The 26,154-nt window shown below is 35.8% G+C and overlaps 1 protein-coding gene across 3 annotated transcripts in view; it reads left to right on the top strand.

The window, feature by feature from the left end:
- Positions 1 to 26,154, top strand: part of CSMD3 (CUB and Sushi multiple domains 3) — an 872,847-nt gene that overhangs the window by 736,952 nt on the left and 109,741 nt on the right. For all 3 annotated transcript variants that reach the window (XM_036338167.1, XM_036338166.1, XM_036338165.1), the window contains 4 exons: positions 3,007 to 3,111; positions 19,852 to 19,970; positions 21,300 to 21,369; positions 25,664 to 25,780. In XM_036338167.1, coding sequence (XP_036194060.1) covers positions 3,007 to 3,111; positions 19,852 to 19,970; positions 21,300 to 21,369; positions 25,664 to 25,780 — 411 coding nt within the window. The remainder of the gene's footprint in view (positions 1 to 3,006; positions 3,112 to 19,851; positions 19,971 to 21,299; positions 21,370 to 25,663; positions 25,781 to 26,154) is intronic.

Raw genomic sequence — 26,154 nt, 5'->3', positions numbered from 1 at the left:
AATGGCACCCAACCATCTGAGCCACACGGGCCAAAGATTTAATAGATTTTCAAATAGAGTATTGTAACTAGTTTTTTATTATCACCATTGAGGAAAGTAAAGAAGAAATATCTAGAATAGGAGTGTTTTGGTTTAGCCATAAAATATATTTTAGATATTTAGATAAGAATCTTTCCTGAAAAATTTTTTTGTAAAATTTGAGTATATATTTGTTTATAATAGATTAGGTATAATACATTCTTAATAATGAACACACAGATGAAGATGATAAAAAGTGGTCAATAACATGCTCATGACGACTGAGTCTTAGCTCTGTGTGAGGGTTGTCACACATTTCCTCATTTGGTCTTTCTAGCAGTCCTCATAGGTGACTGAAGCTTAGAGAGATCAAGTTGCCCAAGGTTGTACAGACAATGTTAAGATGGGAATAGAGTCCAGCTGGTGTGACTTCAGAGCCGGGGACTGAAACTTAGATCCTCAAAGGGATGAAAGGCAGGTCGAGGGACCTTTGAGTTTTTGTTAATGTCTGTCTTCAGTGATTCAATTAGGACACTATGGGCTGAGATCAAAAGCACTTATATGTTCTATAATGAATTCACTGTGATTTCTTTTATAGAAGAACTAGAGGCCTGGTGCACAAAATTTGTGCACTCAGGGGGAGGTTCGCTCAGCCTGGCCTGCTCCCTCTCACAGTACAGGAGCCCTCAGTGGATGTCCGATTGACAGCTTAGGGCTGCTTCCCCCAGGGGGTGCAGGCCTACGTCGGCAGTTAGACATCCTTAACACTACCACAGAGGCAGGAGAGGCTCCCACCACTGCCCCTGCACTTGACAGCTGTGAGCCTGGCTTCTAGCTGAGTGGTGCTCCCCCTGTGGGAACACACTGACCACCAGGGGACAGCTTCTGCATTGAGCATCTGTTCCCTGGTGGTCAGTGTGCATCATAGTGACTGGTCGTTCCACCATCAGGCCAAAACCGGCTCTCCAACATCCCCCCAGGGGTCCCAGATTGCGAGAGGGTGCAGGCCAGGCTGAGGGACCCCTCTGGTGCACGATTAGGGCCAGGGAGGGACAAGGGAGGTTGGCCAGCCAGGGAGGGACCACGAGAGGGCTCCAGGGCATGTCCAGCCTATCTCGCTCAGTCCCGATCAGCCAGACCCCAGCAGCAAACTAAATTACTGGTTGGAGCATCTGTACCCTGGTGGTCAGTGCATGTCATAGCAACTGGTCAACCATTTGATCCAGTGATCTCACTTCTAGGAATATATCCTAAGAAATCTGAAGCACCAGTCAGAAAGAATGTATGCACCCCTCTGTTCATAGCAGCACAATTTACAATAGCTAAGATCTGGAAACAGCCCAAGTACCCCTCAGTAGATGAGTGAATAAAAAAGCTCTGGTACATCTATGGTATACCACAGAATACTATGCAGCTGTAAAAAAGAAGGATCTCTTACCCTTTGAGACAGCATGGAGGGACCTGGAGAGTAATAGGCTAAGTGAAATAAGCCAGTCAGAGAAAGATAAGTATCACATGATGTCACTTATATGTGGTATCTAATAAGCAAAATAAACTGATGAACAAAATAGACCCAGAGAAATTGAAGCATGCAACAGACTGACATATTTCATAGGGGGGAGGTGTGAGAAGAGATTAACCAAAGATTTTATGTGCATATACTAGTATATACAGAACCCATGGACACAGACAAGTGTGGTGAAGGCCTGAGGGCGTGGGCATAGAGTGTTGGGGATCAGTGGGGGGGGGGGGGGGGAAGGGGACATCTATAATACTTTCAATAATAAAGATTTTTTAAAAAAGAAACATGAAGGTACTTGACCTGGTATAAAATATCCTATATAATAAAAGAGAAACATGCACATTGACCGTCCCTTTGCTACGCTCACCAGCCAATCAGGCGTGAATATGCAAATTAACCCAACAAAGATGGCGGGGTAATTTGCATACATAGGCGCCAGGTGGAGAGCAGAAGCAGGAGAGCCGGCAGCTTGGGGGGATGTGGCTCCCTCAGTAGCTCCCTTGGTCACTCCCTTGGGGGGACGTGGCTCCCTCAGTTGCCAGGTGGAAAGCAGAGCAGGAGAGCTGCAGGCTTAGGGGGTCGTGTCTCCCTTGGTCGCTCCCAGCACAGGGAGCACCAGGAATTCTGGGAATAGTAGTTCTGATGGCAGCCCCAGGGCCAGAAGCGGAAGCCCATAGCGTGGGGAGCACCGGGAATGCTGGGAATCATAGTTCTGGTGGCAGACGGATCTCCTAGACACTAGAGCAGCGGTTCTCAACCTGTGGGTTGCGACCCCTTTGGGGGGTCTAACAACCCTTTCACGGGGTTCACCTAAGACCATCGGAAAACACATATATATATAATTACATATTGTTTTTGTGATTAATCACTATGCTTTAATTATGTTCAATTTGTAACAATGAAATTGGGGGTCACCACAACATGAGGAACTGTATTAAAGGGTCATGGCATTAAGAAGGTTGAGAACCACTGCACTAGAGCAAAGTGAGCCTGGAGCAAGTTACTGTTGTGGTGGGGGATGGAGGGAAAGCAAAGGTGAGCATGGTATGCAAATTGTCCCCTCAACCGGGAGTTTGACCAGGGGGCAGGGCCAGCTGGGGGAAGGGTGGGAGGCCCTGGCTGGCGGCAGGCAGCAGGTGGCCAAGGGAAGGGAGGGAGTACCAAGCTGGCTAAGTTGATTCGTGCATACGCAATACATATAAAGCTCTCGCTGGTGCCAATCTCACGGGTGTGTTTTGATCTGTCGTTGTCGATCATGAATTTGGTTGACACTTCTATTATAGAGAAAAGGCTAATAGCGATATTAAAATATTTCTTCTAATTAATTTCCTTTCTATGTGCACGAATTTGTGCACTGGGCCACTAATGTAGTGATAACCTATTAGTCGATTAGTACTTAGCTTATTTAGTACTATTATAGCATTTATGATGTGATTGGTGACCTGCTTTTCCAATTATCATTTCAGGAACAACAATACCTCATCTTTTGAATAGTACATCTAACAATCTATATCTAAATTTTCAATCAGACATCAGTGTTTCTGCTGCTGGATTCCACCTTGAATACACAGGTAAGTAGAATATCAATTTACTCATCTTGCATAACTTAAACTTAAATTTGTTGAATGGTGACTTTCCATTCCTCCTTCCCCTCAGCCCCTGGAACCAACATTCCACTCATTGTTCCTGAGTTCTCCTTTTTGATATTCTACATGTAAATGAGATCATACAATATTCGTCTTCTCTGTCTGATTTATTTCACTTAGCATGACACTCTAAATGTACATCCATGTTGTTGCAAATGTCAGAATAGCCTTCTTGTCCATGGTTTTAATAATATTCCATTATATGTAATAACACATCTTCATTTCTTCATGTAGGCGGACACTTAAGGTGTTTCTATATCTTGGCTATTAATAATGCTGCAATTAATATAGAACTGATATGTCTTTGAGGTCCTGATTTTAATTACTTTGGATATACCCAGAAGTAGTACCACTGGATCATGTGATACTTCTATTTTTAAGTTTTTGAGGGACCTTTATGGTGACTATAACAATTTACATACCTATCAGCAGAGCTTGAGAGTTCCCTTTTCGCCACATTCTCATCAATACTTTATATTTTTTTGCTTTGATAATAGTAATTCTAACAGGTTTGGGGTGACATCTCTTACTTTTTTTTTTTTTTTTTTTTTTTACATCTCTTACTTTTGATTTACATTTGCTTGATGATTAGCCATGTTGAGCATTTTTTCATGTACCTATTGGCCATCTGTGTTTTCTTTGGAAAAATGTCTTGTAGATATTCTGCCCATTTTTTTAAAATGTACCTTTATTGTTGAACGTACTACATATGTATGTCTCCCCCCTTTTTTCCCATTGACTTTCCTCCACCTCAAACCGCCACCCTCCAAGCTTTCACCGCACTATTGTTTGTGTCCATGGATTGAGTTGTATGAGTTCTTTATAAATTTTGGATATTAACTCCTGTTTTTGTGTGTTTGGTTTCTTCTGGGATTTTTATTTTTCTGTGCAACCCTCTCTTCCGGTTTAGGAGCAATCTGCTCTTTTTCAGTAAGGATCATCTCAATGCGGTGGGGAGAGCTCACGTATGGGTTAATCCACCCTTGAGCTCTATAAGTTCTATGCCACATCTTGGGAGCTTTGTTCACCTGGATGTGCTCAATGACCAGAGAATCTACATCTAACTCCTTAAGTTCAGCATTAATCTGTATTTTTAAGTATGTGCCGTAAAAATTCACCACTGACCCTTTGTCCAGCCCCATTGTTTGGCCTGAGAACACCTACTAACTCCACCATTTTAATGAAGGAATGGAACACTCTGCTTCTATAGTGACATCCTTCTGATACTTGGTGACTTTTCAGATATGCATACCCATTATGGCCCAGGCAGTGTCACAAGCATCCTTAAAGTGCACAAGAAAATTGAACAATCTTGATTTGTATTATTTTGTAGGGTTTTCTGAGTAAATGAATAGCAAACCATTTTCCGGGGTCATCTCAGTCCACTTATGGAAAGAGAGAGTGGATATTAATTCCTTGTCAGATAGATACATTGCAGATAATTTTTTCCAGTTACACAGGTTGCCTTTGATTTTGTTGTTACTTGTGCTGTGCAGGAGTTTTGTTGTATTGTTTTGATGTAGTTCTACTTATTTTGCTCTTGTTGCTTGTGTTTTTGATGTCATATTAAAAAAATAAAAACCAATGTGGAGGAACTTTTCCCTATGTTTTCTTCTAGAACTTTCCTATATCAGGTCTTATATTTAAGTTTTTAATCCATTTCCAATTAATTTTTTAAAGTGGTGTAAGATAGGGGCCCAATTTTATTCTTCCACATATGATTTTCCATTTTTCCCACACCATTTATTGAAGAGACTATCTTTTCACCATTGAGTATTCTTTATTCCCTCTTCAAATGTAATTGATTGTATATGAGACAGTTTATTTCTGAGCTATTTGTTGTTTGGTCTAGGTGCCCATTTTTATGTTGGTACCATACAGACAAAGGTGCTGTAATTGATTATTATAGCCTTTCTAATATGGTTTGAAATCAGAAAGAATGATGCTTTCAATTTTTATTTGTTTGGTTGTTATTCAGTATTGCTTTAGGTATTTGGGTTCTTTTGTGGTTCTAATTGAATTTTAAGATTTTTTTTGTATTTATGTGAAATATGTCATTGGAATTTTGATAGGGTTTGCATTGAATTTATAGGTAGCTTTAGGTAGTATGGACATTTTAACAATATTAATCATCCTAATCCATGAATACAGAATATCTTTTCATTTATTTGTGTTTCTATATTTTATTTTATTAGACTTTTATAATTTTCAGTGTGCAGATCTTTTAATTTCATGCTTAAATTTGTTCAATTATTTTATTGTTTTTATGTTATTGTAAATGGAATTTTCTTTCTTTTTAAAATATTTTTTGTTTTAGTGTATAGCAATGCAACTAATTTATGTATGTTGATTTTATATCCTGCAACTTTATTAAATGTGTTTATTAGTCATATTTTTTTTGGGTGGACTCTTTAGGATTTTTTTGCATATAAGATAATATTACCTGCCAACAGGCAATTTTACTTTGACTTTTTGGTTTGTGTGTTTTTTTATTTATTGTAATTATATGTTTTAGGAATTTGTCTTTTTTCTAGATTATTCATTTTTCTAGTGTTTAATTATTCATAGTAGTCTCTTGTGATCCTTTTTATTTCTGTAGTATCAGTTGTAATGTCTCCTCTTTTACTACAGTATTTTCAAATTCTAAAAAAGGAACTGAATCCTGTAGAAAATTTAAATCTGAAATGGGAGTAAGTGGCTTTTCTTATTGGCATAGAAAAAATATATTTAATCTCTCAACTTCCAACTAAACTTTTAAGTACAAAAAAAGACTTATGGATCCAAGTTAAATACATATATGGGTTTGTATTTTGTTCCATAAAATGATCACAAGTCTAATTGGGTGATTGTTGGGTAATTTTGAGCTTACTGTCTCCCTCTGCCATTAGCACAGGATCACGTTCATTTAGGATATCCTTTTGTCTCTTGCACTGAGCTCAGTCCCTGAATCTTATTAGTGTTCAAAACATATTTGTTTGACTGAATAATGAGTGAGTGATACATCTAGAAATATAAGATAACAGATATATAATATTGGAATATATCATTGCCATCAGTATGCCTACACTGATGTTGGTGTTCATAAAGGTATTTAGCACCTTTGTCTGTATATATTTTATAATTCTGTTGGCTTCTGCTTCCTGAAGGTAGTAACTATTATTTTCTCAGCATCACTTTATCCATCACTAAAACATCATTACCTCTATGAAATTCTGATAGAAAAGAAACTCGCTATAGGGAAAGACAGAGGCTACACTGATAGGCATGTACTAAATTAATTTTTGACAATATTTTGAGTTTTATATTGAAGTTCACTTTTCAGCTACTGCTAATCTCAGATACAATAAATGCATCATTGAATTGTTAATAGATTATAAATAAAAGATTTATTCTTCATTCAGCCAATGATTTTTTTTGAAATACCTACTACATGTCAGCTACTATGCTCAACATGGGAAAAGCAAAGATAAATAGGTCACAGTATCTTTCTTTATGAGATTATAGCATAGAATAGACAGAGAGATAAAGCAATAATACAGTGCTCTGAATACAGGAATAGAGATATTTATGGTAGAGTGTACAAAAGCGATAGTAATCAATTCCATTTATGAAGTTCAGGAAATATTTCAAATAGTAGGTGACAAATTTGGCTGAGTCTTATCAAACAGGTAGGAGTTTTACAATTAGACAGCAGTAGATATTTTCAGCATGAATACTTCAGGCTCAGACAGTGCTATGATATATGGCATATTAGGAGAATTGCAAATAGTTCAGCAAGGTTTGAGTGAGCACAAGGAACTAAGGTTTGAGGCAGCACAAGGAACTAATGCTTCTAAAGGTATGATGATTCCTGAAAGTTATAGGATGCCATAATCAGAAATTTAACTTTATTGTAGATGTCATAATATGAAAATAGCAAATGTTTCAATATATATTCATAATATAGATCATTAAGTAATCATAATCATAAAGAAATGATAGCAAGTTTTTTATGTCCTTTATATATGACTTTATCATTTATAAAATATTTTCTAAAATTCCAAAAAGTCCTTTTTTTGTATAAAATAGATAATATAAGATCATTAAAATTTAATAGGATAAGTTATCCAATGATCTTTAACATTTTTCAAACTTATTTTTGGTTGAAAACTCAATGATATTCAATGAAAGATATTGAGCCATATCCTTATCAACAAATAGTAGATACAAATATATAAAGAATTTAGAGTTTGACTGCTCTTCTTAAGGGAAAGCAATGATTACTGGATTTAAATCTCACAATTTTTAAAAACATATTTTTAGTTATTTCAGAGAGTAGGGGAGAGGGAGAGAGATAGAAACATCAATGATGAGAGAATCATTGATCAGCTGCCTCCTTCATAGCCCCTACTGAGGATTGAGCCCACAACCCGGGTATGTGACCTATCCGGGAATCAAGTTTGACCTTGTGGAACATTGGTCCATGATCAACCACTGAGCAACACAGGCCCAGCAAGCCTCACAACATTCTATCTTGAAAACTTAAATCTTTTGGTTGAAAAGTCATAATGTAAGTATTAGAAAACTTTAATCATGATCTTGGATTGAAGAAGTAAAGTTGAGTACCTGTGACAAGAAAAGTCTGATTAAAATGGTAGAGGGATTGGATTAGGAATGAGACAAACCTCTGTCTAACCAAGTTGAAACATATTATGTAAAATGTGGGATTTTTTTTTATTTTTAATTATTCATCCAACTATGTCAAAACTAATTATTTCTATAAAGTGAACAGTCAAAGAATGCTAATATTTTCTAAAGTACTTATCTGATGTGAACTCAATCATGTGGGAAAGGATTCACCACTTCTAATGCATAAGCATAAGAACAAATGATATGTCAATGTATTTTATACACAGTTGCTTTAAATAAGACTGATAACTCTCCTAATGGTCTAAAGGCTACTCACAGAGAATGGCATTTAATATTTTAGCTTTCAATTCATATAATCAAGTAAATCTTTTCAAAATCATGCTTTGTATTCAAACTGATCCCCAGATACTTCCTAAGAACTATTAGGTATATGGACCCTCCACTCGAGAGAAAAGCAAGGAAACCAACAACTAAGCACTGTGTGTAGATGACAGGACAATATAAACTGTAGTTTTCAAAAGCCAGAAGGTGGACTATTATCAGAAGATGGTAAGATGATCACCATTTTTTAAAAAACATTGTGTTGAGGAGCCTAAACTAAGACAACAAAATATTTGCTGAATGTTTTCTTTTAATTGGAACGAAATTCTAAATAACTTCCTTGAGCAAAGTAAATGTAATTTTTTAAAATACCAGCATTACAAAGATCCTATAGAGTTATATTAAAACGTTATTTTTTTAATCAAATCATAACTTAAAGAAGTGGAAATATTCCCCAGGTATAAAAAGACCTTCCTTTTTGAGGAAATTAAATAAATGCCTTACTAAATAGTCACACTTAATGATATTGTCACCTAAAAATGCTCCAGTTGCATGTGCTTTTTTTTAAAACAGAGTGGATATAATTAATATGGGAATTATAAATTAAAAAATGAAGGTATACGGAGAAATAGATGAGAAATAGAGTTACAGAGGATGGAAAAAGTGGAGCTAGTACAATGATGGCAAACCTATGACACGCATGTCAGGTGACAGGCGAACTCATTTTTTTGGTTGATTTTTGTTTGTTAAATGGCATTTAAATATACAAACTAAATATCAAAAATATAAGTCTTTGTTTTACTATGGTTGCAAATATCAAAAAATTTCTATATGTGACACGGCACCAGAGTTAAGTTAGGGTTTTTCAAAATGCTGACACGCCGAGCTCAAAAGGTTTGCCATCACTGAGCTAGTAGGACAGAGGGACGGAGAAAGAGAATAGAGAAAGAGAAAATGATAGTTAGTGGACAGTAGTGAAATCAGTGACAGAGGCTGCCTAATGTTCTTTTAATTAGTTTAAAGGTTTTTGGAATATCCTTCATGTTTTCAAATCTATTGTCTAATTAACATTGACATGAACATAGTAATTGCAAAATATTAAGTGAAAGGGAAGGTGGTGGGGGAAGATTTGAAATACAGCTTTACAAATTAAAATAACTAATAACTTCTGCTCTAGTCTTTAAGGACAAATTTATGAAACAAGCTAGAGCAGCATTTTTGGCTGCTTTGCTAATAACAGATTGAAAAGCTGTTACAATGCATTTGGTGGAACAAATGCTGTGCAGAGCAGCTCTGATTTGGGTGCAGCATCCAGCACGACATGCTCAAAGGCTGCCTGGTCACTGTGCACACTGAGAACACTACTTCAGGGAGCTCCAGAGAATGCATCCAGCAATCCATCTGTGGAAAGGGCACCTTAATTTCTGTCATGTTTCAAAATAGTAATTTCCCTTAGTGGAGAAACATCAATTTTGTGTTAATGCAAGAATCTGTTCACTGGTGGAGACTGGTTATAATAACTAGACATAAAAATAAAAATTTTAAATAACTTATTTATATAATCAGAAGCCTGCAGAATTACAGTCTGAAAAGTAAGAATGCAATAACCTCTACAAGAGAAAATTGTACTTTTTAATGACTATAAAAGCACTAAAGAAAAAAAAACTATGTTTTTATGCTAAGTAAATGTGGAAAAATAATTATGTGTGTTCTAAACAAGATAGTTATATTAACTTTTCTCCATTGAGAAGGCACCTATTTCACTGCACATCTTTGGTGTTTCATTTGTGACCGTCTCTAAGATAAAAGTTCAGTCCGCTGGGGAATATAAGGAAGGAATCACAACAGGCCAACAGTGGTCTCATAATCACACTATGAATACCAGCAACAGATGCAAAAGACATTAAGGTTTGCTAAAAAAGGACTGATTTTTTAATTTTTTTAAAACAAGAAAGTAAACTCTTTCTATATTCCTAAAGGAGTATTTTAAATGGTAAAGGTTTTAGGAAGCATGACATGTTCTTCTCTTTTGGCAAAGGGAAAATTGGCTGAAATTCTTCCAGCGAGTGTTTTCCCCATCTGATATTTCTATTCACTCATGAAGTTTTCGGGAAGGTGGGGAAGGGGAAACAAAAAACTAGATTATTTGATGGCATGGGTACTATCTAGATTTGCCATGCTTTTTATTTACTTGAAAAGTAAATGCTGACAAATATCAGTCTATAGTGTTCTTTTTCTCTTTGAATTTGAGATTATAACACTTTAACTTGGGAATGCCTGACTACTGCTATAACTATTATTATTGTTATTATTATTACTAGAGGCCCAGTGCACAAAAATTTGTGCACTTGGGGGGGGGGTCCCTCAGCCCAACCTGTGCCCTCTCGCAGTCTGGGACCCCTCGGGGGATGACCACCTGCTGGCTTAGGCCCGCTCCCTGGGAGATCGGGCCCAAGCTGGCAGTCAGACATCCCTCTGGCAGCCCAGGAGCCCTCAAGGGATGTCGACTTGCCCGCGGGGAGCAGGCCTAAGCTGCAGTAGGACATCCTTAGCGCTGCTGAGGAGGCGGGAGAGGCTCCCACCACCACCGCTGTACTGGCAGCCGTCAGCCTAGCTTGTGGCTGAGCAGAGCTTCCCCTGTGGGAGTGCACTGACCACCAGGGGGCAGCTCCTGCATTGAGCGTCTGCCCCCTGGTGGTCAGTGTGTGTCATAGTGACAAGTCATTCCCAGTCATTCTGCTGTTACGGTCAGTTTGCATATTACCCTTTTATTATATAGGATAGAGGCCTGGTGCATGGGTGGGGGCCTGCTGGTTTGCCCTGAAGGGTGTCCCGGATGAGGGTGGGGGTCCCACTAGGGTGCCTGGCCAGCCTGGGTGAGGGGCTAAGGGCCTTTTTCAGGTTGGCCACACCCCCTTCAGGATGGGGGTCCCCATTGGGGTGCCTGGCCAGCCTGGTTGAGGGGCTGCTCGAAGGCTGGGTTGCCCCTGGCAACCCATGTTCCCAGCCACAGCTTGAGTGGAGGCCACAGTGACTGGAAGCAGGTATCTGGGATTTATTTATCTTCTACAATTGAAACTTTTTAGCCTTGAGTGGAGCTCAGGGCCAGCCAGGGCAGGCAGGAAGCTTGACTTCCTCCATTGCTGGGGCAACCTAAGCCTCCTGCTCGCTCCAGTTCCATGACTGCTGCCATATTTGTGATGGAATAATGGTTAATTTGCATATTACTCTTTTATTAGATAGGATCATACAAATCTGATGTTCCTTCTGGACAGTCTATTCTTCACATGACTTGGTCTCATTAATATTTCTAGAGTTCCATTTTGATCATTAAATATAATTGTTTTCTATTACCTAGTAAACTTTTCTATTACCTAGAAAGGCAATACTTCATTTCCTCCCTTAATTTTACATTTCAATATTGCTTCCCAAATATCAGAACAAACCCAGTTGTTTATCCATTAAATATTCGTTGAATACCTACTAAATGCTAACTATATTTGCTAGGTGTCAGTACTACAAACTTGTATAAGGTCTAGTCCTAAAAACCTTCAGACTTAATTATGAATAAGAACATGGGAACAAATAATTGCAAAATTACAGTGTAAACACTGTAAGTATTGTTTATTTAATTCAGAACTTCTCAGATAATTGTGGATTATAGGCATCTTGAAGATGACTAGGCCTGGCTGGGCAGCAAAGTTAGTTAGAGCGTCATCCCAATACACAAGGGTTACAGGATCAATCTCGGTTCAGGGCACATACAAGAATCAACCAATAAATGCATAAATAAATAAGTGGAATATCTATAAATCAATTAACAGGGGTTGTTTTTTGGTTTTGAAATTATAAAATGTACATGTTTTAAAAGGGGAAACTACCTGTACTAATGGTGTTTGTAAAATTTAGGGGTGCTCAAAGATCTCAGGACATAGTCTCTGAGGAAGTCAAAGGCGCATGTTAACCTCACCAGACTACACAGGTCCATTTGCCTGTGAGCATTAAAACCCAATCAAATGCAAACAGGAGTTTGCAAGCAAGAAAGTAAACATTTATTTTTAAGGAAATAGCGCCATGCCCAGAGTCATAGGTGAGCTTTTGCTCAAATGCGTGGCTCCCATGGCTTCCTGGGAATGAGTTAGGTTTGGGGCTCTACTGATTGGTTGGGGCCAGGGTAGGATCTTTGTGTCAGGTCCTGATTCAGCCATGGCATTGTTCTGTCTGGTTCATGAGGGGTGTGGTTCCTAGGGTCATTCTGTTTTCGTTGGCCTGGGGCTGAAACACAACTGTAATCAACAGACCTGAGGCTTTGTTTAGAAGACAGTTGGATGCTAACCAGAGTCCAGTGTCCTAAGGGTTTACTGATTAAGGAGAGAGTGGACTGCATGGGCAGAAAGGAGAAGGGGTCCTGTTAAAGAAACAGTTTCTATGTGGTTACATTACCATAATGAGCACATTTTTCTCTCCTCCCACACTGAGAGCACTCCTGATATCTGCCTCTAATAAGTTTGTTAAATCCTGGGAAATTTCAGGTAGTCTAGAAAACATAATTTTATTCCATGCAATAGTTGGAGGGCCTGAATACTCCAAAGCACGAAACTAATCATAAAATAGTAAACATCCAGAAATGTACCATTTAACTCTAGCTTATAAACAACAAAAGATTCAATTCAGTGCAATAGTTACTTTACTGCTCCCCATCCTTAAGCAATATGCTTAAGTGATAATGCATTAGGTCTTAATGAGTTTATTTTTATAATCACTAAAAATGGTTTCCTCCCTTGGGCTAATTAGATAATTATCTGAGAAAAATCATGATTTTAAAATTAATTATATTTTTCTTAAACTACTTATTTTGTTCTAACTAGTTTATACAAATCATCACATAAAATACTAATTATAGAAACACCTCCTGTCCAAATTAAATTATTTGTCATTTCTAATTTCACTTGCCACTAACTAAAAATTTACATACAAATAAGTATAATTGAGCTTTATAAATGCATTTCATTCATTAACCCTGTGAGGACATTACAATTGTATTATAGTTTCCTCATTTCTTTTAATCAAAATTTATTTCATGATCATCTCATTGACTTTTCACCTCTTTATGCTATTAAGTTAGAGATGGTTTTAGTCTAACTTTCTGAATTCTGGAAACACAGTAGAGCCAGTGTTACAGAACAGAAAGACTTTATGCACCCGGTGCTGGCAGAGGCAAGCACTAGAAACAAGAATTGCAGAGGAAAAATATTAGCGATTTTATTATTATTATTATTATTATTATTGTTGTTGTTGTTGTTATTTTATTTTCTATACTACATGGTGCTGACATAAGCTACCAAAAACTTTTTTTCTCCCTTAAAGATATGTTATGGATTTTTAGAGTTATAGGCGGGGAGGAGAGAGAGAAAGAAGCAGAAAAAAGCTAGGTCTCTGAGAGTGAGAGAAAGAGAGAGCGAAAGAAAGAGAAAGATTTTTTTTCTAGAACTAGGATTTAAAACTAAATATAATAAAAGTAATAAGGACCCTTGGCTTCACCAAAATGCGCACAGAGGTTATGTTCTTAATAACTCTGAATTTTCCCTCCATTACTAAACAGAAGGAAAATGCAATTTCCTACCTTAGTTAAGGTTCTATGACTGTTTATAGTCTATATCCTGCCTCCCTTTATCAGCTTTATTTCTTGCCACCTTTCCCCAAATTCTACATGTATTTGTGGGAAAAAACACTTCTCTTGCCCATAAAAGAAGGAAAAATCACTCAAAACTCCACACCATTTTGTTTGTAAGTACATCACATGTACCTTCTCCCTTATTGTCATAAATTGGTGAAATACATCATTTTTTAGTGCTCACTTAGGTTATTTCCTATGAAATTATTATTGAAATGAAGGACAACCTTCATTTATTGTGATTATTCCACTACTCTGTAATCATGTTTTAAACTAACCCAGTCTGTGGTTCCAAGAAGAGTTCCTTTGCAGTGGTTCTCAACCTTCCTCATGCCGCGACCCTTTAATACAGTTCCTCATGTTGTGGTGACCCCCAATTTCATTGTTACAAATTGAACTTAATTAAAGCATAGTGATTAATCACAAAAACGATATGTAATTATATATGTGTTTTCCAATGGTCTTCGGCGACCCCTGTGAAAGGGTCGTTCAACCCCCAAAGGGGTCGCGACCCACAGGTTGAGAACCACTGCTAGAGCATGGTTAAATTGCTAATCTATCTTAACACTCCCAGCATCTAACATGATGCAGAGTATACAATAGATGCTCAGTAAATGCTTATTTAATCAATGAATGAATGGAACCTGCATGTCAGATTCCATTGAACATTTTGTCTTTTAATTTGGCATTATTTTGTAGGCTAGAATTTCTTAAGTAGTATCTATTACTGAATATCCAATTAGTTATGCATGGTAATGCTAAGTTAAATGTCAGAGAAGGTAAACAGAGGTAAAGTGAGTAAGAAAGTGTTGAAGATCAAGATAAGTATGAGCAAAGCCTGCCCATGTTCCTAAATCACTGCTCCCAGTTCAGATTATTGTGTCAGAATTGTTCCTTCTAAAAAAACGTATCCACAGTCAAGTTACATGTTACAAAATATGTATTTGTTTAGTAGATGGACTAAGTAATTCCAAGGTACTTTTACCAGAAATAAGTCTGCATGCTTACTATTGCGGTTTTCTTCATTCTCAAATTAGACTAGCTCTTATTGAATTCACACTTTATCAGAGACTTCTATGTGAGTTTCAAACTGTTGTCTTATGATGATAAATGTGGGATGCCAAATGCTAATTCTAGTACATTAAAATTCCCTCAAATGTAGTAAAAACATAGAAATAATAGTTCTTTCTTTTGTACCCATTATTTAGGGACAGTTTTTAAATTGAAGGCATGCTATATATTTAAAATAACGAGCTCTTCACTTTCACAGAATACAACCTCTTGTGCAAAGACACAATTCAATTCCTATTTCTTTCTCACATGAATGCAAATCCACTGTCTTTGGTCTTCATTTTCAATAATTTCTACATGGGTTGTCACGTAAAATTTGTGAAGGAGTTTTTCCTTTTACAATGTTACTGGGAATCTTAGCAGTAATTAAGCTTTCTTCTTCCTGTCTTCCTTCCTAATGCATTAAAGATTCCTTAAAATCATTGTGAAATACAAGGAAATAATATATATGTAATTATATAATCAGAATTATCCCATCTAATAAAAGAGTAATATGCAAATTAACCATTACTCTGTCACTCCATCACAAAGATGGCAGCACCCATAGACACAAGATGGCGGCGCCCAGTCCCCTCAGCCCCACTGCTGAAGTGTCCAGGCCTGTTGGCCAGGGATGTGGCGGGGGTTGGGGGGGGGAGAGGGGCAGTGCCGGTGATCAGAGGGGGCAGGGGCGGAGCCACCTCCAAGGGGAGCAGAGAGCGGGCCTAAGCCTTCAATAGGACATCCCCTGAGGGCTCCCAGTATGTGAGAGGGGACAGGCTGGGCTGAAGGACCCCCCCCCCCCCCCAGTGCACGAATTTTGTGCACCAAGCCCCTAGTCTGATAGAAATGATATGATTAACAACATTTTAGGCTCTAGATTGATTGCCTTGTAAACAGAATTGGAAAGAATAATATTTAGTTATAAATAAATGTTAGAAATATGAACTATGATTTTAATACTTCAGTTAGGGTAATTGACCACAGTAATTCAACAGAAGATATAACTGCAGTTTCTGATATGGATTTATTTGTTTCTGGATTTGTTTCTGTCTTTTTGGGACTACAGTTGCAGATTAATTGATCCAAATCTCATTTAAAAATTCAGTCAAAGAGTATGTTTGATAGCAAAGGGCATAATTTTACAAAATCTATACTCATGAATCTTAAAATGACTATTTTGATTCCCTTGGGTAATCATGGGGAAATACTTTCCAACATTTTTACAAAAATTATTTTTTGGCCCTGACCAGTTTGGCTCAGTAGATAGAGCATCGGCCTGCAGGCTGAAGGGTCCCAGGTTCAATTCTGGTCAAGGGCATGTACCTTGGTTGTGGGCACTTCCCCAGTAGGGAGTGTGCAGGAGGCAGCTAATAGATGTTTCTCTCTTGTAGATGTTTCTAGCTCTCTATTCCTCCCTCTCCCTTCCTCTCTGTGGAAAATCAATAAAATATATTTTTTTAAAAAAATTATTTTTTGTTGTTGATTTTCACAAATAATAACCTATTGGTTTTATCACTTATAAAGAAGTAAAAACTAACTCTTAAAGAAGACATTTTAAAATTACTATTTAATACTCAGAATTTTATTTGTGTAAGTAAAAAAGTGTCTATAAAATATGAACTACATGAGTTTCAAATGTTCCTGTTTTATTTTCTTTAGTACACATAAAAAATGGTTGCAAAAAAATGAGAGGCCATTAACATATGACTTCTCCTGCTTATCTGTTTACCTCATCACCTTACTTCCCTGAAATAATCTTATTCAGCAGATTAGCTGGTTCAACGCAATTATTTTTAGAAAAATAGAAGGGAGTATGTTTTGTTCTCCATAAATCTCTGCTAGTACTAATTTATCCAATAGACAAGTGATTTTATTACTTACAAAAATAATTTATGTTCATTATAAAAATTTTGGAAATGCAAGAAAATATAAAGAAGGACATACGAATCACTAAAAATCGCATAATCAAAATAACCACTGCTAATATTTGGCATATTTTTTGTCATTTTTCTCTGTGATTATGTACTTATAAGAATTTTAACTTACAAAATTGTTATTACATAGTTTATAAGAATTCATATCACTTTTCAAAATATATATATTTTTACTGTTTCAGAGTGGAAGGGAGAGGGAAAGAGAGATAACCAATAATGAGAGATATTCATTGATTGGCTGCCTCCTGTATACCCCCTACCAGGGATTGAGCCTGCAACCCGGGCATGTGCCCTTACCAGGAGTGAACTGTGACCTGGTTCATAGGTCGATGCTCAACCACCGAGCATACTGGCTAGGCCTGTATCTTTTTTTTTTTTTCCTAAGTTAAAATTCTTTCATAAATATTTTCCTATATATCTATTATGTAATAACATTGATTAAAAACAAGATTCTCAATATCTATGGCATCCCTGTCATAATTTTATTTATTCTCCTCCCAAAGGAGGATATTGACACTTCTAGTTATTAATAGCTTTCTGTATATATGACAATGAATGGAGAACTTGACAGAAAGGAAAAGAAATGAGCATGTACAGAATCTGGGGAAGAGTAATACATGTACTGTTCAGGACTCCCAGAAACCAAAGGAAGGTAAAAACAACACATGCATGCTTATATCGTAACATACTGTATTTTTTGTACCCAATAATTCCTGAAAAGGGCTCTATGAAATCAGAAGAATGTAATGTGTAAGGCCCAATAATAGGAATTAAATGAGATAAAACAATTGTGAGGCCGTTCTTGTCTTTTCTTGGATCTCAAATTATAGTTGGGGAAGTAAAGCTTTAACCCTTAAAAATTTAAAAGTATGTCACAATTTAATGGTAACATCTTTCCTATATTCATAAATTCAAGATTATAAAAAAATCAAGAAATATGGAGCATGATATATGTTTAGATACCTAGCTAATTGAGACACCAGTCACTGGACTTACGTTCCACAAATTCTCCTAATTTCTTTCAGGACTGTCTCAAATGCATTCCCAAATGAATAATTCGTTCCTCCTTTTTACTGCCTTACTTTCTGATCTAATCATAACTGTACCAAGTTACTGCTGTTATGCTATTTCCTACCTTTAAATGTCACCTAATTATGCATTACTTTTAGCTATTCTGAGCATTTATTGTATTGTTAGGTAGAGAAAGTGGCTTCCATTTGCAGAGATAGAAATTTGTATTTATTAAGAAATAATTAAAATAAGAATTCACTTTCAATTTTTATATTATTCATTCATCCATACAACCAATGCTTATTGAGTGCATCCTTAAGATGCTGCACTCTGACCTACCCGTATGGAGCTCCCATTCAGAGAATGGAGATCAGTATTGGACAACTGTTTACATAAGCATTTATTCATTATTACTTCATATAAAGTGCCACAAAGGAAATGTAGAAGTTGGTTCTCTGAGTCAATCTATCAGAAGGAAATAATGTGGTCCAGGAGTGGAGTAATATATGAGATATTGTCATAATTTAGGATTTTATGTATTTTTTTGAAAATATATATATATATATATATATATTAGAGGCACAGTGCATGAAATGCATGCACTGGTAGGGTCCCTGGGCCTGGCTGGCAGTCAGAGCCGATATATCGGGTGACCGGAAGGGCGACTGGGGGTCCCTGATGGCACCTGCCTTGGCCAGACTGGCGCCACCCTTTTGGCAGTCCCGCCACTGCCGCCAGTCACCTACCTCTGTGGGGCAACTGGTGGGGCTATAAGGTGGCTCCCGATGGTACCTACCTTGGCTGTCCTGGGGCCTGCGAGCTGGGGGAAGCTTCTACATTGAACACCTGCCTCTTGGTGGTCAGTGCATGTCATAGTGACTGGTCGTTCCACCGTTCAGTCAATTTGCATATTGGGCTTTTATGATATAGGACTAGAGGCCCAGTGCATGAATTCGTGCATGGGTGGGGTCTGGCAGGCCCACCCCAATAGGGGCTGATTAGGGCTGGGCTGGTGGGGGGAGGGGATGCAGGAGGTTAGGGGGGCTATCAGGGCCCTAATCGGGCTGGTTGGCCACTGCAGTACGTGTCATAGTAACTGGTCATTTAGTCGTTCTGGTCATTCGAGTTGTTGTGGTCGCTTGGCTTTTTTATATATATATATATATAATTTTGGAGTGGTGACTGCTTAAAACTGTAAATTAAAAGTAAATAATAAAAATTTGCTTTATTAAAGATAAAAGTATCTTAATAATATGTAATACATTCAATGTTTAAAAAAATCTTTTGGCCAAAAAATAAATCAAACAATGATTTTCTTTAAGTCTTTAAATGAATTGTTTAAGAAAATCTTTTGTATTTTGTATGCTTTTATTCTTTTATGTTAAAAAGTAAATTATCAATGTAAAAATAATGGAAATGTTTTGAATTATATCATTATCTTCCTCTCAAAAATAAATTTTATGCATTGCACAATACTTTTCAGGTCTCAATAAGACAGTTGTTTTTCTTCTTTCTGATTATATTTGGAAAACAAGTCTTGTAATTATATTTTAAAATTTTTATATATAATAAATATATTAAAATATATCTCATGAATTAAAAATCCCATTCTTTTTGAAGGAAGAAGGCACCAGCTGATATGAATGAAATAGTAAATAATTTTTAGTCATTTTACTAAAAACATTTGCAACTGCAATTTTACTTTATTTTCACAGTAAATTATTATTTTATTTTAGGATTTCATTTTTAGGATATTTTTTTCTTTGCAGTAGAAGAGATTTGGGCTGGGAGTTAAAAAAGAATTAAAGTATAATCACAGAGCTACTAAATGTTCAGTGGCATAAAAATTCAAAAGTTATGGGGCGTTCTAAAGACATTGCTCTTCACATATGCAGTTAAATCTTATTCACTTAATATTCTTATTGCCACAATGTAAAATGTAGTTTTAATGATCCAGATATTAAATTTTAATAATTTAATATGCATGATTTAAGCAGTTATTATTTGAAAGTTACTTATATTATTATCATTAAATATTCTTAGCAATTGGTTTGGATTCCTGTCCTGAACCACAAACTCCCAGCAATGGAATTAAAATTGGAGACAGATACATGGTTGGTGATGTGGTATCATTTCAGTGTGATCAAGGCTATTCTCTGCAGGTAAGTTTATTTTAAGAGAATAGTTTTTATTTTCATTACCCTTTCAGGATATTTTAACAAACCAATTATTATAATCTTCAAGTTTTAAAACTTTATTGATTTTGGGCCTCATTAGCCTGAAGTCAAATGGCATTCAATTTTTCAGTAAAATATATGTGTGAGAGAAATTTGCTGAAATTAACTAAATTTGTTTTGATTGCAAATAATGAAAAATTAATTTTGAGTCAAAATTAATTATTCACTTTTCTGTATTCACATGGGATGTTACAATTGAACTCTTGGATTTAAGAATGTGAAAATAGAAATGAAGTTCTACTTAAATCATGAAATGAAATTTCCATGACAGTAAATTCCCCAAAGGAGTGAAAATCAACCACAAATATATTTTCCTAAAAAAGTGGATTTGCAATGTATATTCAGATTTTTTTTTTGTCTTCATATTGATCCTCTGTTATAGGTTTTTTGAAGGGTCACAAAATTATGGTCTCATAAAAATCTCCCTAAAGAATAGACTTATTAAGAAATTGAAAAGAAAATAAGCACAAACTATTTCACATATTAAGTAAATAAATTCCTTAGAGGAAACTAAATTAAAAATTAATAATTTATAGTCTTTACGGTTGTCTCACAAATGATTAGTCTCAAAAGTGCAATCAGGTCTATCTGGATGTTATATATCAATTTAAAATTTAATATACCTCAACACCTGTTCTAATATTTTTATGAAAGAATTTTATCATTATTTAACCTCATCTTGAATATTACAGCAATTTATTATAAACCATTATATTCGGCCATTTCACTTGTGTAATCATTATAGTAGAATGTTTTGATAAAAAACATAAAATACAATTCTAATGTGATATGGAGTCTTAATTTTTCTATCTGGACCTTTTTTTTAAATTTTATCAAAAGTATATATAATTGCCATTCTTATTCCAAATAATATAATAAGACTTACAGTAAAAGTTAAAATCTATAAAAGTGACAATATGTATTTAACTTTGTTTTCATAATAGTCTTTCCCTATGCCATGTTCAATTTAACTTTTAAAAGCTGCACTGAACCCGGCCTCAGTGGCTCAGTGGTTGAATGTCAACCTATGAACAAGGAGGTCACAGTTCAATTCCTGTCAGGGCATACGCCTGGGTTGATGGCTTGATCCCCAGAGTGGGGCGTGCAGAAGGCAGCCGATCAATGATTCCCTTTCATCATTGATGTTTCTATCTATCTCCTTCACCCTTCCTCTCTGAAATGAATTAAAAAAATAATAATAATAAAATAAAATAATAAAAAGCTGTACTGAACTGTATTGTCCTATTTACACAGGGTCATTCTCACATAACATGTATGCCTGGACCTGTAAGAAGATGGAATTACCCAATCCCCATTTGTTTGGGTAAGTTAAAGAAATATAGAACATTTATAAGGTTTATCAAATTTTAAAGTTACATGCTTTATATGATATTATTCAAATAATAGTTTGCCTTTTGTCAGGTCTTATGTAAAAAATACTTTGAGATAACTGTTTCATATCTTTTTTATTTTAAAGTTTTACAGTTCTTTTTTTTTACCCCAATTCAATATCAATGAATGACTTTAAACTTTAGAGAATTGAGAAAAGACATTAGGTTTTCTGATTCCCTGAGAGAGTTTTTTTCAGTATAACATGATAGAAGTACCCAGGGATCAGGAAATAGTAAATATCCTATTGATTACAACTGAGCCAATGTAGATAAGGAATCTGGGGTCTATCAATGGAACATGACACTCCAGGGGATGTCTTCAGTGGTGACAGACAATGGAGATATGGAATATATGTCAAAAGAGCACTAGGGGCTTTGAAAATATGGGCACAAACGTTTGCCCTAAATGCTGCTTCCAAATATTTCTATCTCGCCCTTTATTATTATTTTTTTTTTCTGTTCCTCATTTCTGTTACCTGTAAGCAACCATTAGTATGCTGGGTTCTACAGAGTATGAAAAGTATGTGGGGCCCTAGTTGGTTGGCTCAGTGGATAGAGCATTGGCCTGCAGACTGAAGGATCCCAGGTTCGATTCCAGTCAAGGGAACATGCTTGGGTTGTGGTCTCAATACCTATTAGGGGGCGTGCAGAAGGCAGCCGATCGATCAATGATTCACTCTCATTATTGATGTTTCTATCTCTCTCTCCTTCTCCTTTCCTCTCTGAAATCAACAAAAACATATTTTTTTAAAAAAAGTATGTGGGGTAGGATCTCTATCATTAAAATATCCATTTACCATTTAGAGTGGTAGAAATAAGAGAAATGAAATGAGAGTAATTTAGTATTAAATTATACCATTGATTACATGATGCAATTTCAGAAATATGAGACTGGTATTGACTGAACTGGTGTTGGCTGGGAAATTAGCCCATATTATTTACACAGTTTTGGATGGTATGTGTTATTAAGATAAATGGATAAAGAAGAAAGCCCTTTCTGAACAGCAAGAAGGGCAAAATCAAAAGAATTGGTGTGATTTTTATACCTACATATATAAAACTAGAGGTCTGGTGCACAGATTCATGCACCGGTGGGGTCCCTCGACCTGGCCTGCACCCTCTCACAATCTTGAAACCCTTGGGGGATGTCAGGCTGCTGGTTTCAGCCCAATCCCCACAGGCCAGGCCAAGGGACCCCACTGGTGCACAAATACATGCACTGGACCTCTAGTATGCATATAAGATCTTTGGTTAATCTCTTCCTACTCTCCTCCCTCCCCGCTTTCCTCTGAGAGTCATTAGTATGTTCCATGTTTCCATGCCTGTGCATTGAGCATCTGCCCCCTGTGATCAGTGCGCATCGTAGTTAACGATGGAATGGTGGAATGTTCGAATGGTCGCTTAGGCTTTTATATATACACAGATATACATAATGCCTGTCGTAAAAATTTATATATACAGATAATACCAATTATGTGTGTGCTATGTGTGGGGTGTATATTTATGTGTGTATCCAATTGTGTATAAAAATAGGGGGCATAATAAAGTATAAATAACAAAATAAATATTATGTCTATTCTACTGATATGAGAGCAGAGAGTGAAGATCTTTTGTTCATCACTATATTGTCAATTTCTAGAAAAGTTCTCATCTTAAATATCCAATGAATATTGTTTAATGAACAAATTAATATAAAGTTTTGGGATTCTACATTATGTGTATATTTTTATAATGTTTTTCTTCTTGGCATTAACCTAGAAAAATTTCCCATGCCATAACATATTTTTAAAAATCAGATTTTTAAAATGGCTTCATGGCATATAGTATAAGACCTTTTCACATGCCTTCATGCACACTTCTAATTGTTTACTTGAGATTTTACCTAAGTAGACTAATATGTCATTGTATGTAATGCTTAAAAGCTTTGATAAATATTGCCAAATTGCTTTTAGAAAATATTATTATGTTAAATGCCACCCAGCATTATGTGACAATTTCCATTTTATCATATTAGTGGAACCAATTATTACTCTTAATGAATGGTTAATTTTTAGGTAAAGTATTGCATTTTGATTAACTATGCATTCCCTACTATATATTAGTAATGAGAGAAGTATACGATGAAAATGATATTTTAACAAAACTTGGCTAGAAAATTTAAATTTTATTACATAGGGGTACATTGGTATGAAACTACAAGGAATACGTAACAGATTTTGATGTCCAACATATCTATATTCAAATATCAGCTAGGGTGCAATAGGTATGCCTGGCAAGTGTTTTATTCTTTGCCCTACTGTTTGCTCATCTGTTAAATGGAATAATATGTCTATCGCCCAGACCTATTGTAAGAATTAAAGGAGATAATCTGTTTAAAATGTTTATCACTGCACCTGGGACACACAAGACATTCAGGATAGTAGTTATTATAGTGAAAAATAGATAACTATATGATCCTAATTTCATTATATAGGTACACGTATAAACAAACACACATGCATGCATATATATATTTCTGTAGAGAAAAAGAAATATAAACAAGTTATATGTGAGTAATGGAATTATAAATCATTTTTATTTCTTTTCTACTCATCTTAGTTTTGAACAACAAGTTTGTATGATATCTGATTGACAAATATTTGAATTGCCATCATGGCTCTATAAGGAGGAAGTGAAGGCAATGGGGCTGATTCAGAGAGTATCTGAAAACTCTAGTTACCCAGTAACAAGGTTACAGTGTTATGAACTGTAAAATAAATAATCTGCCAGATATTTTATGGAAGAAAGGAAAAGTCACTTGAGATTTTTAGGTAATAGAGACAAATTAGAAGGAAGAATCAAAGATGATTTTATCTTGGAGGGCTATGCTATGGTTATGTCCTTATCAAAAAGTCTAATGGGGCACAAAAGTCCAGTACAAAGCCGCTGAAGGATGGGAAGGTCTACAGGTACATCTTTAGCTCTCAATGATAATCACATTTAAACAAAAGCTTTGTATGCAGATTGACTGCAAGGTTATATATATATCCACCTAGTAAAATCAGCTTGATACATAATTTATTCAAACCATATAAAGAGAGCAGCCAAACCTGTTATTGCTATCCTACAGAACATGGATAGACTTTCTACTTAGCTTTCCTTTCTGATATATATCCTGAAGTTTGAGTATCTATCTGTTACTATTCTTAACATGAAATAATTAACAAATGAGATTTTTAGTCCTTTTATAATGAAATGATAAAAATATTCAGTTAGAAGAATTAGCTTCCAAAATGCAATTGCTCTTTCAATGCATGTTAAATAGTTCCATTTAATCACTCAGAAATTAGAACTTGGGTAATTATCTGTTCCTATAAATGTTACTTAGCTTATCAATAGTAAATCAGTATAACAGATTCTAAAACAAGCACATTGATAAATTATGCTTACATTCTCAAAATTGGCTGCATCATTTTACGCTTTGTACTTCCCTATTCTCTGTTTAAATTATTTTAGGATAAAGACCATATCCCATATGTGATATGTAAATTCCTCACACATTACCATTAGAAACCAATATTTTTCTTAAAATTCTTTATTTAGCTTTCTTACAAAAAGAGTAAAAGGAGGCAAGATTTTTGAAAACAGTTCCTTCTTGATCGTGGTACAGTGGGGCCTTGACTTACGAGTGTCCCGACTAACGAGTTTTTTGAGATACCAGCTGTCTTTCGGCCGATTTTTTGCATTGAGTTGACAGAGTAATTTGAGTTAACGAGCTCCTTAACGAGCTCGGTCTCAGAACGAATTAAACTCGTAAGTCAAGGCCCCACTGTACTTAGAACTGATATTGTTGGCTTGATTTTATTCTAAATTACGTCATCTTTGGAGTGCATCAAAACATTACTAGAACACTTAAGGATGAGAAGTAAACTGCCCTCTGTGGAAAAGGACATGTGCTTCTTGTTTGATTGTATTCACAGCACATGAGCTACTCCTTGCTGTGCTATAATTGTTTTTACTTGCAGAGAAAGAAAGTACCTTGTCTTTTTATGCTATTTTAGAAAATGCATTGTCGGTTGATTATATTTCATTACTAGTGTGTGGTGAATGAGAGTTGGCAATATTCAAATTTATATCAAACAGTTTTACTTCAGAGACTTGCTGAAGACTTGAAATTATTTCAATCTGTTTTTAATATAGTCAACTATTCCACTGCTCTGCTTACCTGGGACCTCAATTATCTTGCAGCTCAGTGCGGTGGTGCTATGTCAGATTTCAGTGGTGTGATTCTCAGCCCAGGGTTTCCTGGAAATTACCCCAGCAGTTTAGATTGCACGTGGACAGTAAAGCTGCCTGTAGGTTTTGGTATGTATATTAAAAACAGGTGAAAATGTTTTTCAATATCATTAGAAGCATCCTTTAAAAATATCAAATGTCTAACATAAAATATTCATAAATTGTAGTTTAATTTGGGTTACATACAGTTATGTAAATTGAGGAGTGCAATTTGGATAATTGTTGATAAGCCAAATATATTTCAACTGGAATACTTGGATAATTGAAAGAATATGGGTATTTTTTAATTTGATAGATGGATAGATAGATAAGTAGATAACTTCATGGTATTTTCTATTTGATATGCATGGATGTAGCCTGAGTCAGATGTGTGTGGCAATGATAAATTCAACCTAATTTTCTTGTATGATTGTTTTTGTAATTCTTCACTTTGTACCCAAGTA

Source organism: Myotis myotis, unplaced genomic scaffold (assembly GCF_014108235.1).
Source record: "Myotis myotis isolate mMyoMyo1 unplaced genomic scaffold, mMyoMyo1.p scaffold_m19_p_16, whole genome shotgun sequence".
NCBI classification, from domain to species: domain Eukaryota; kingdom Metazoa; phylum Chordata; class Mammalia; order Chiroptera; family Vespertilionidae; genus Myotis; species Myotis myotis.
The sequence above is the reverse complement of the archived record's forward strand: the minus strand, read 5'-3'. Positions and strand labels throughout refer to the sequence as shown.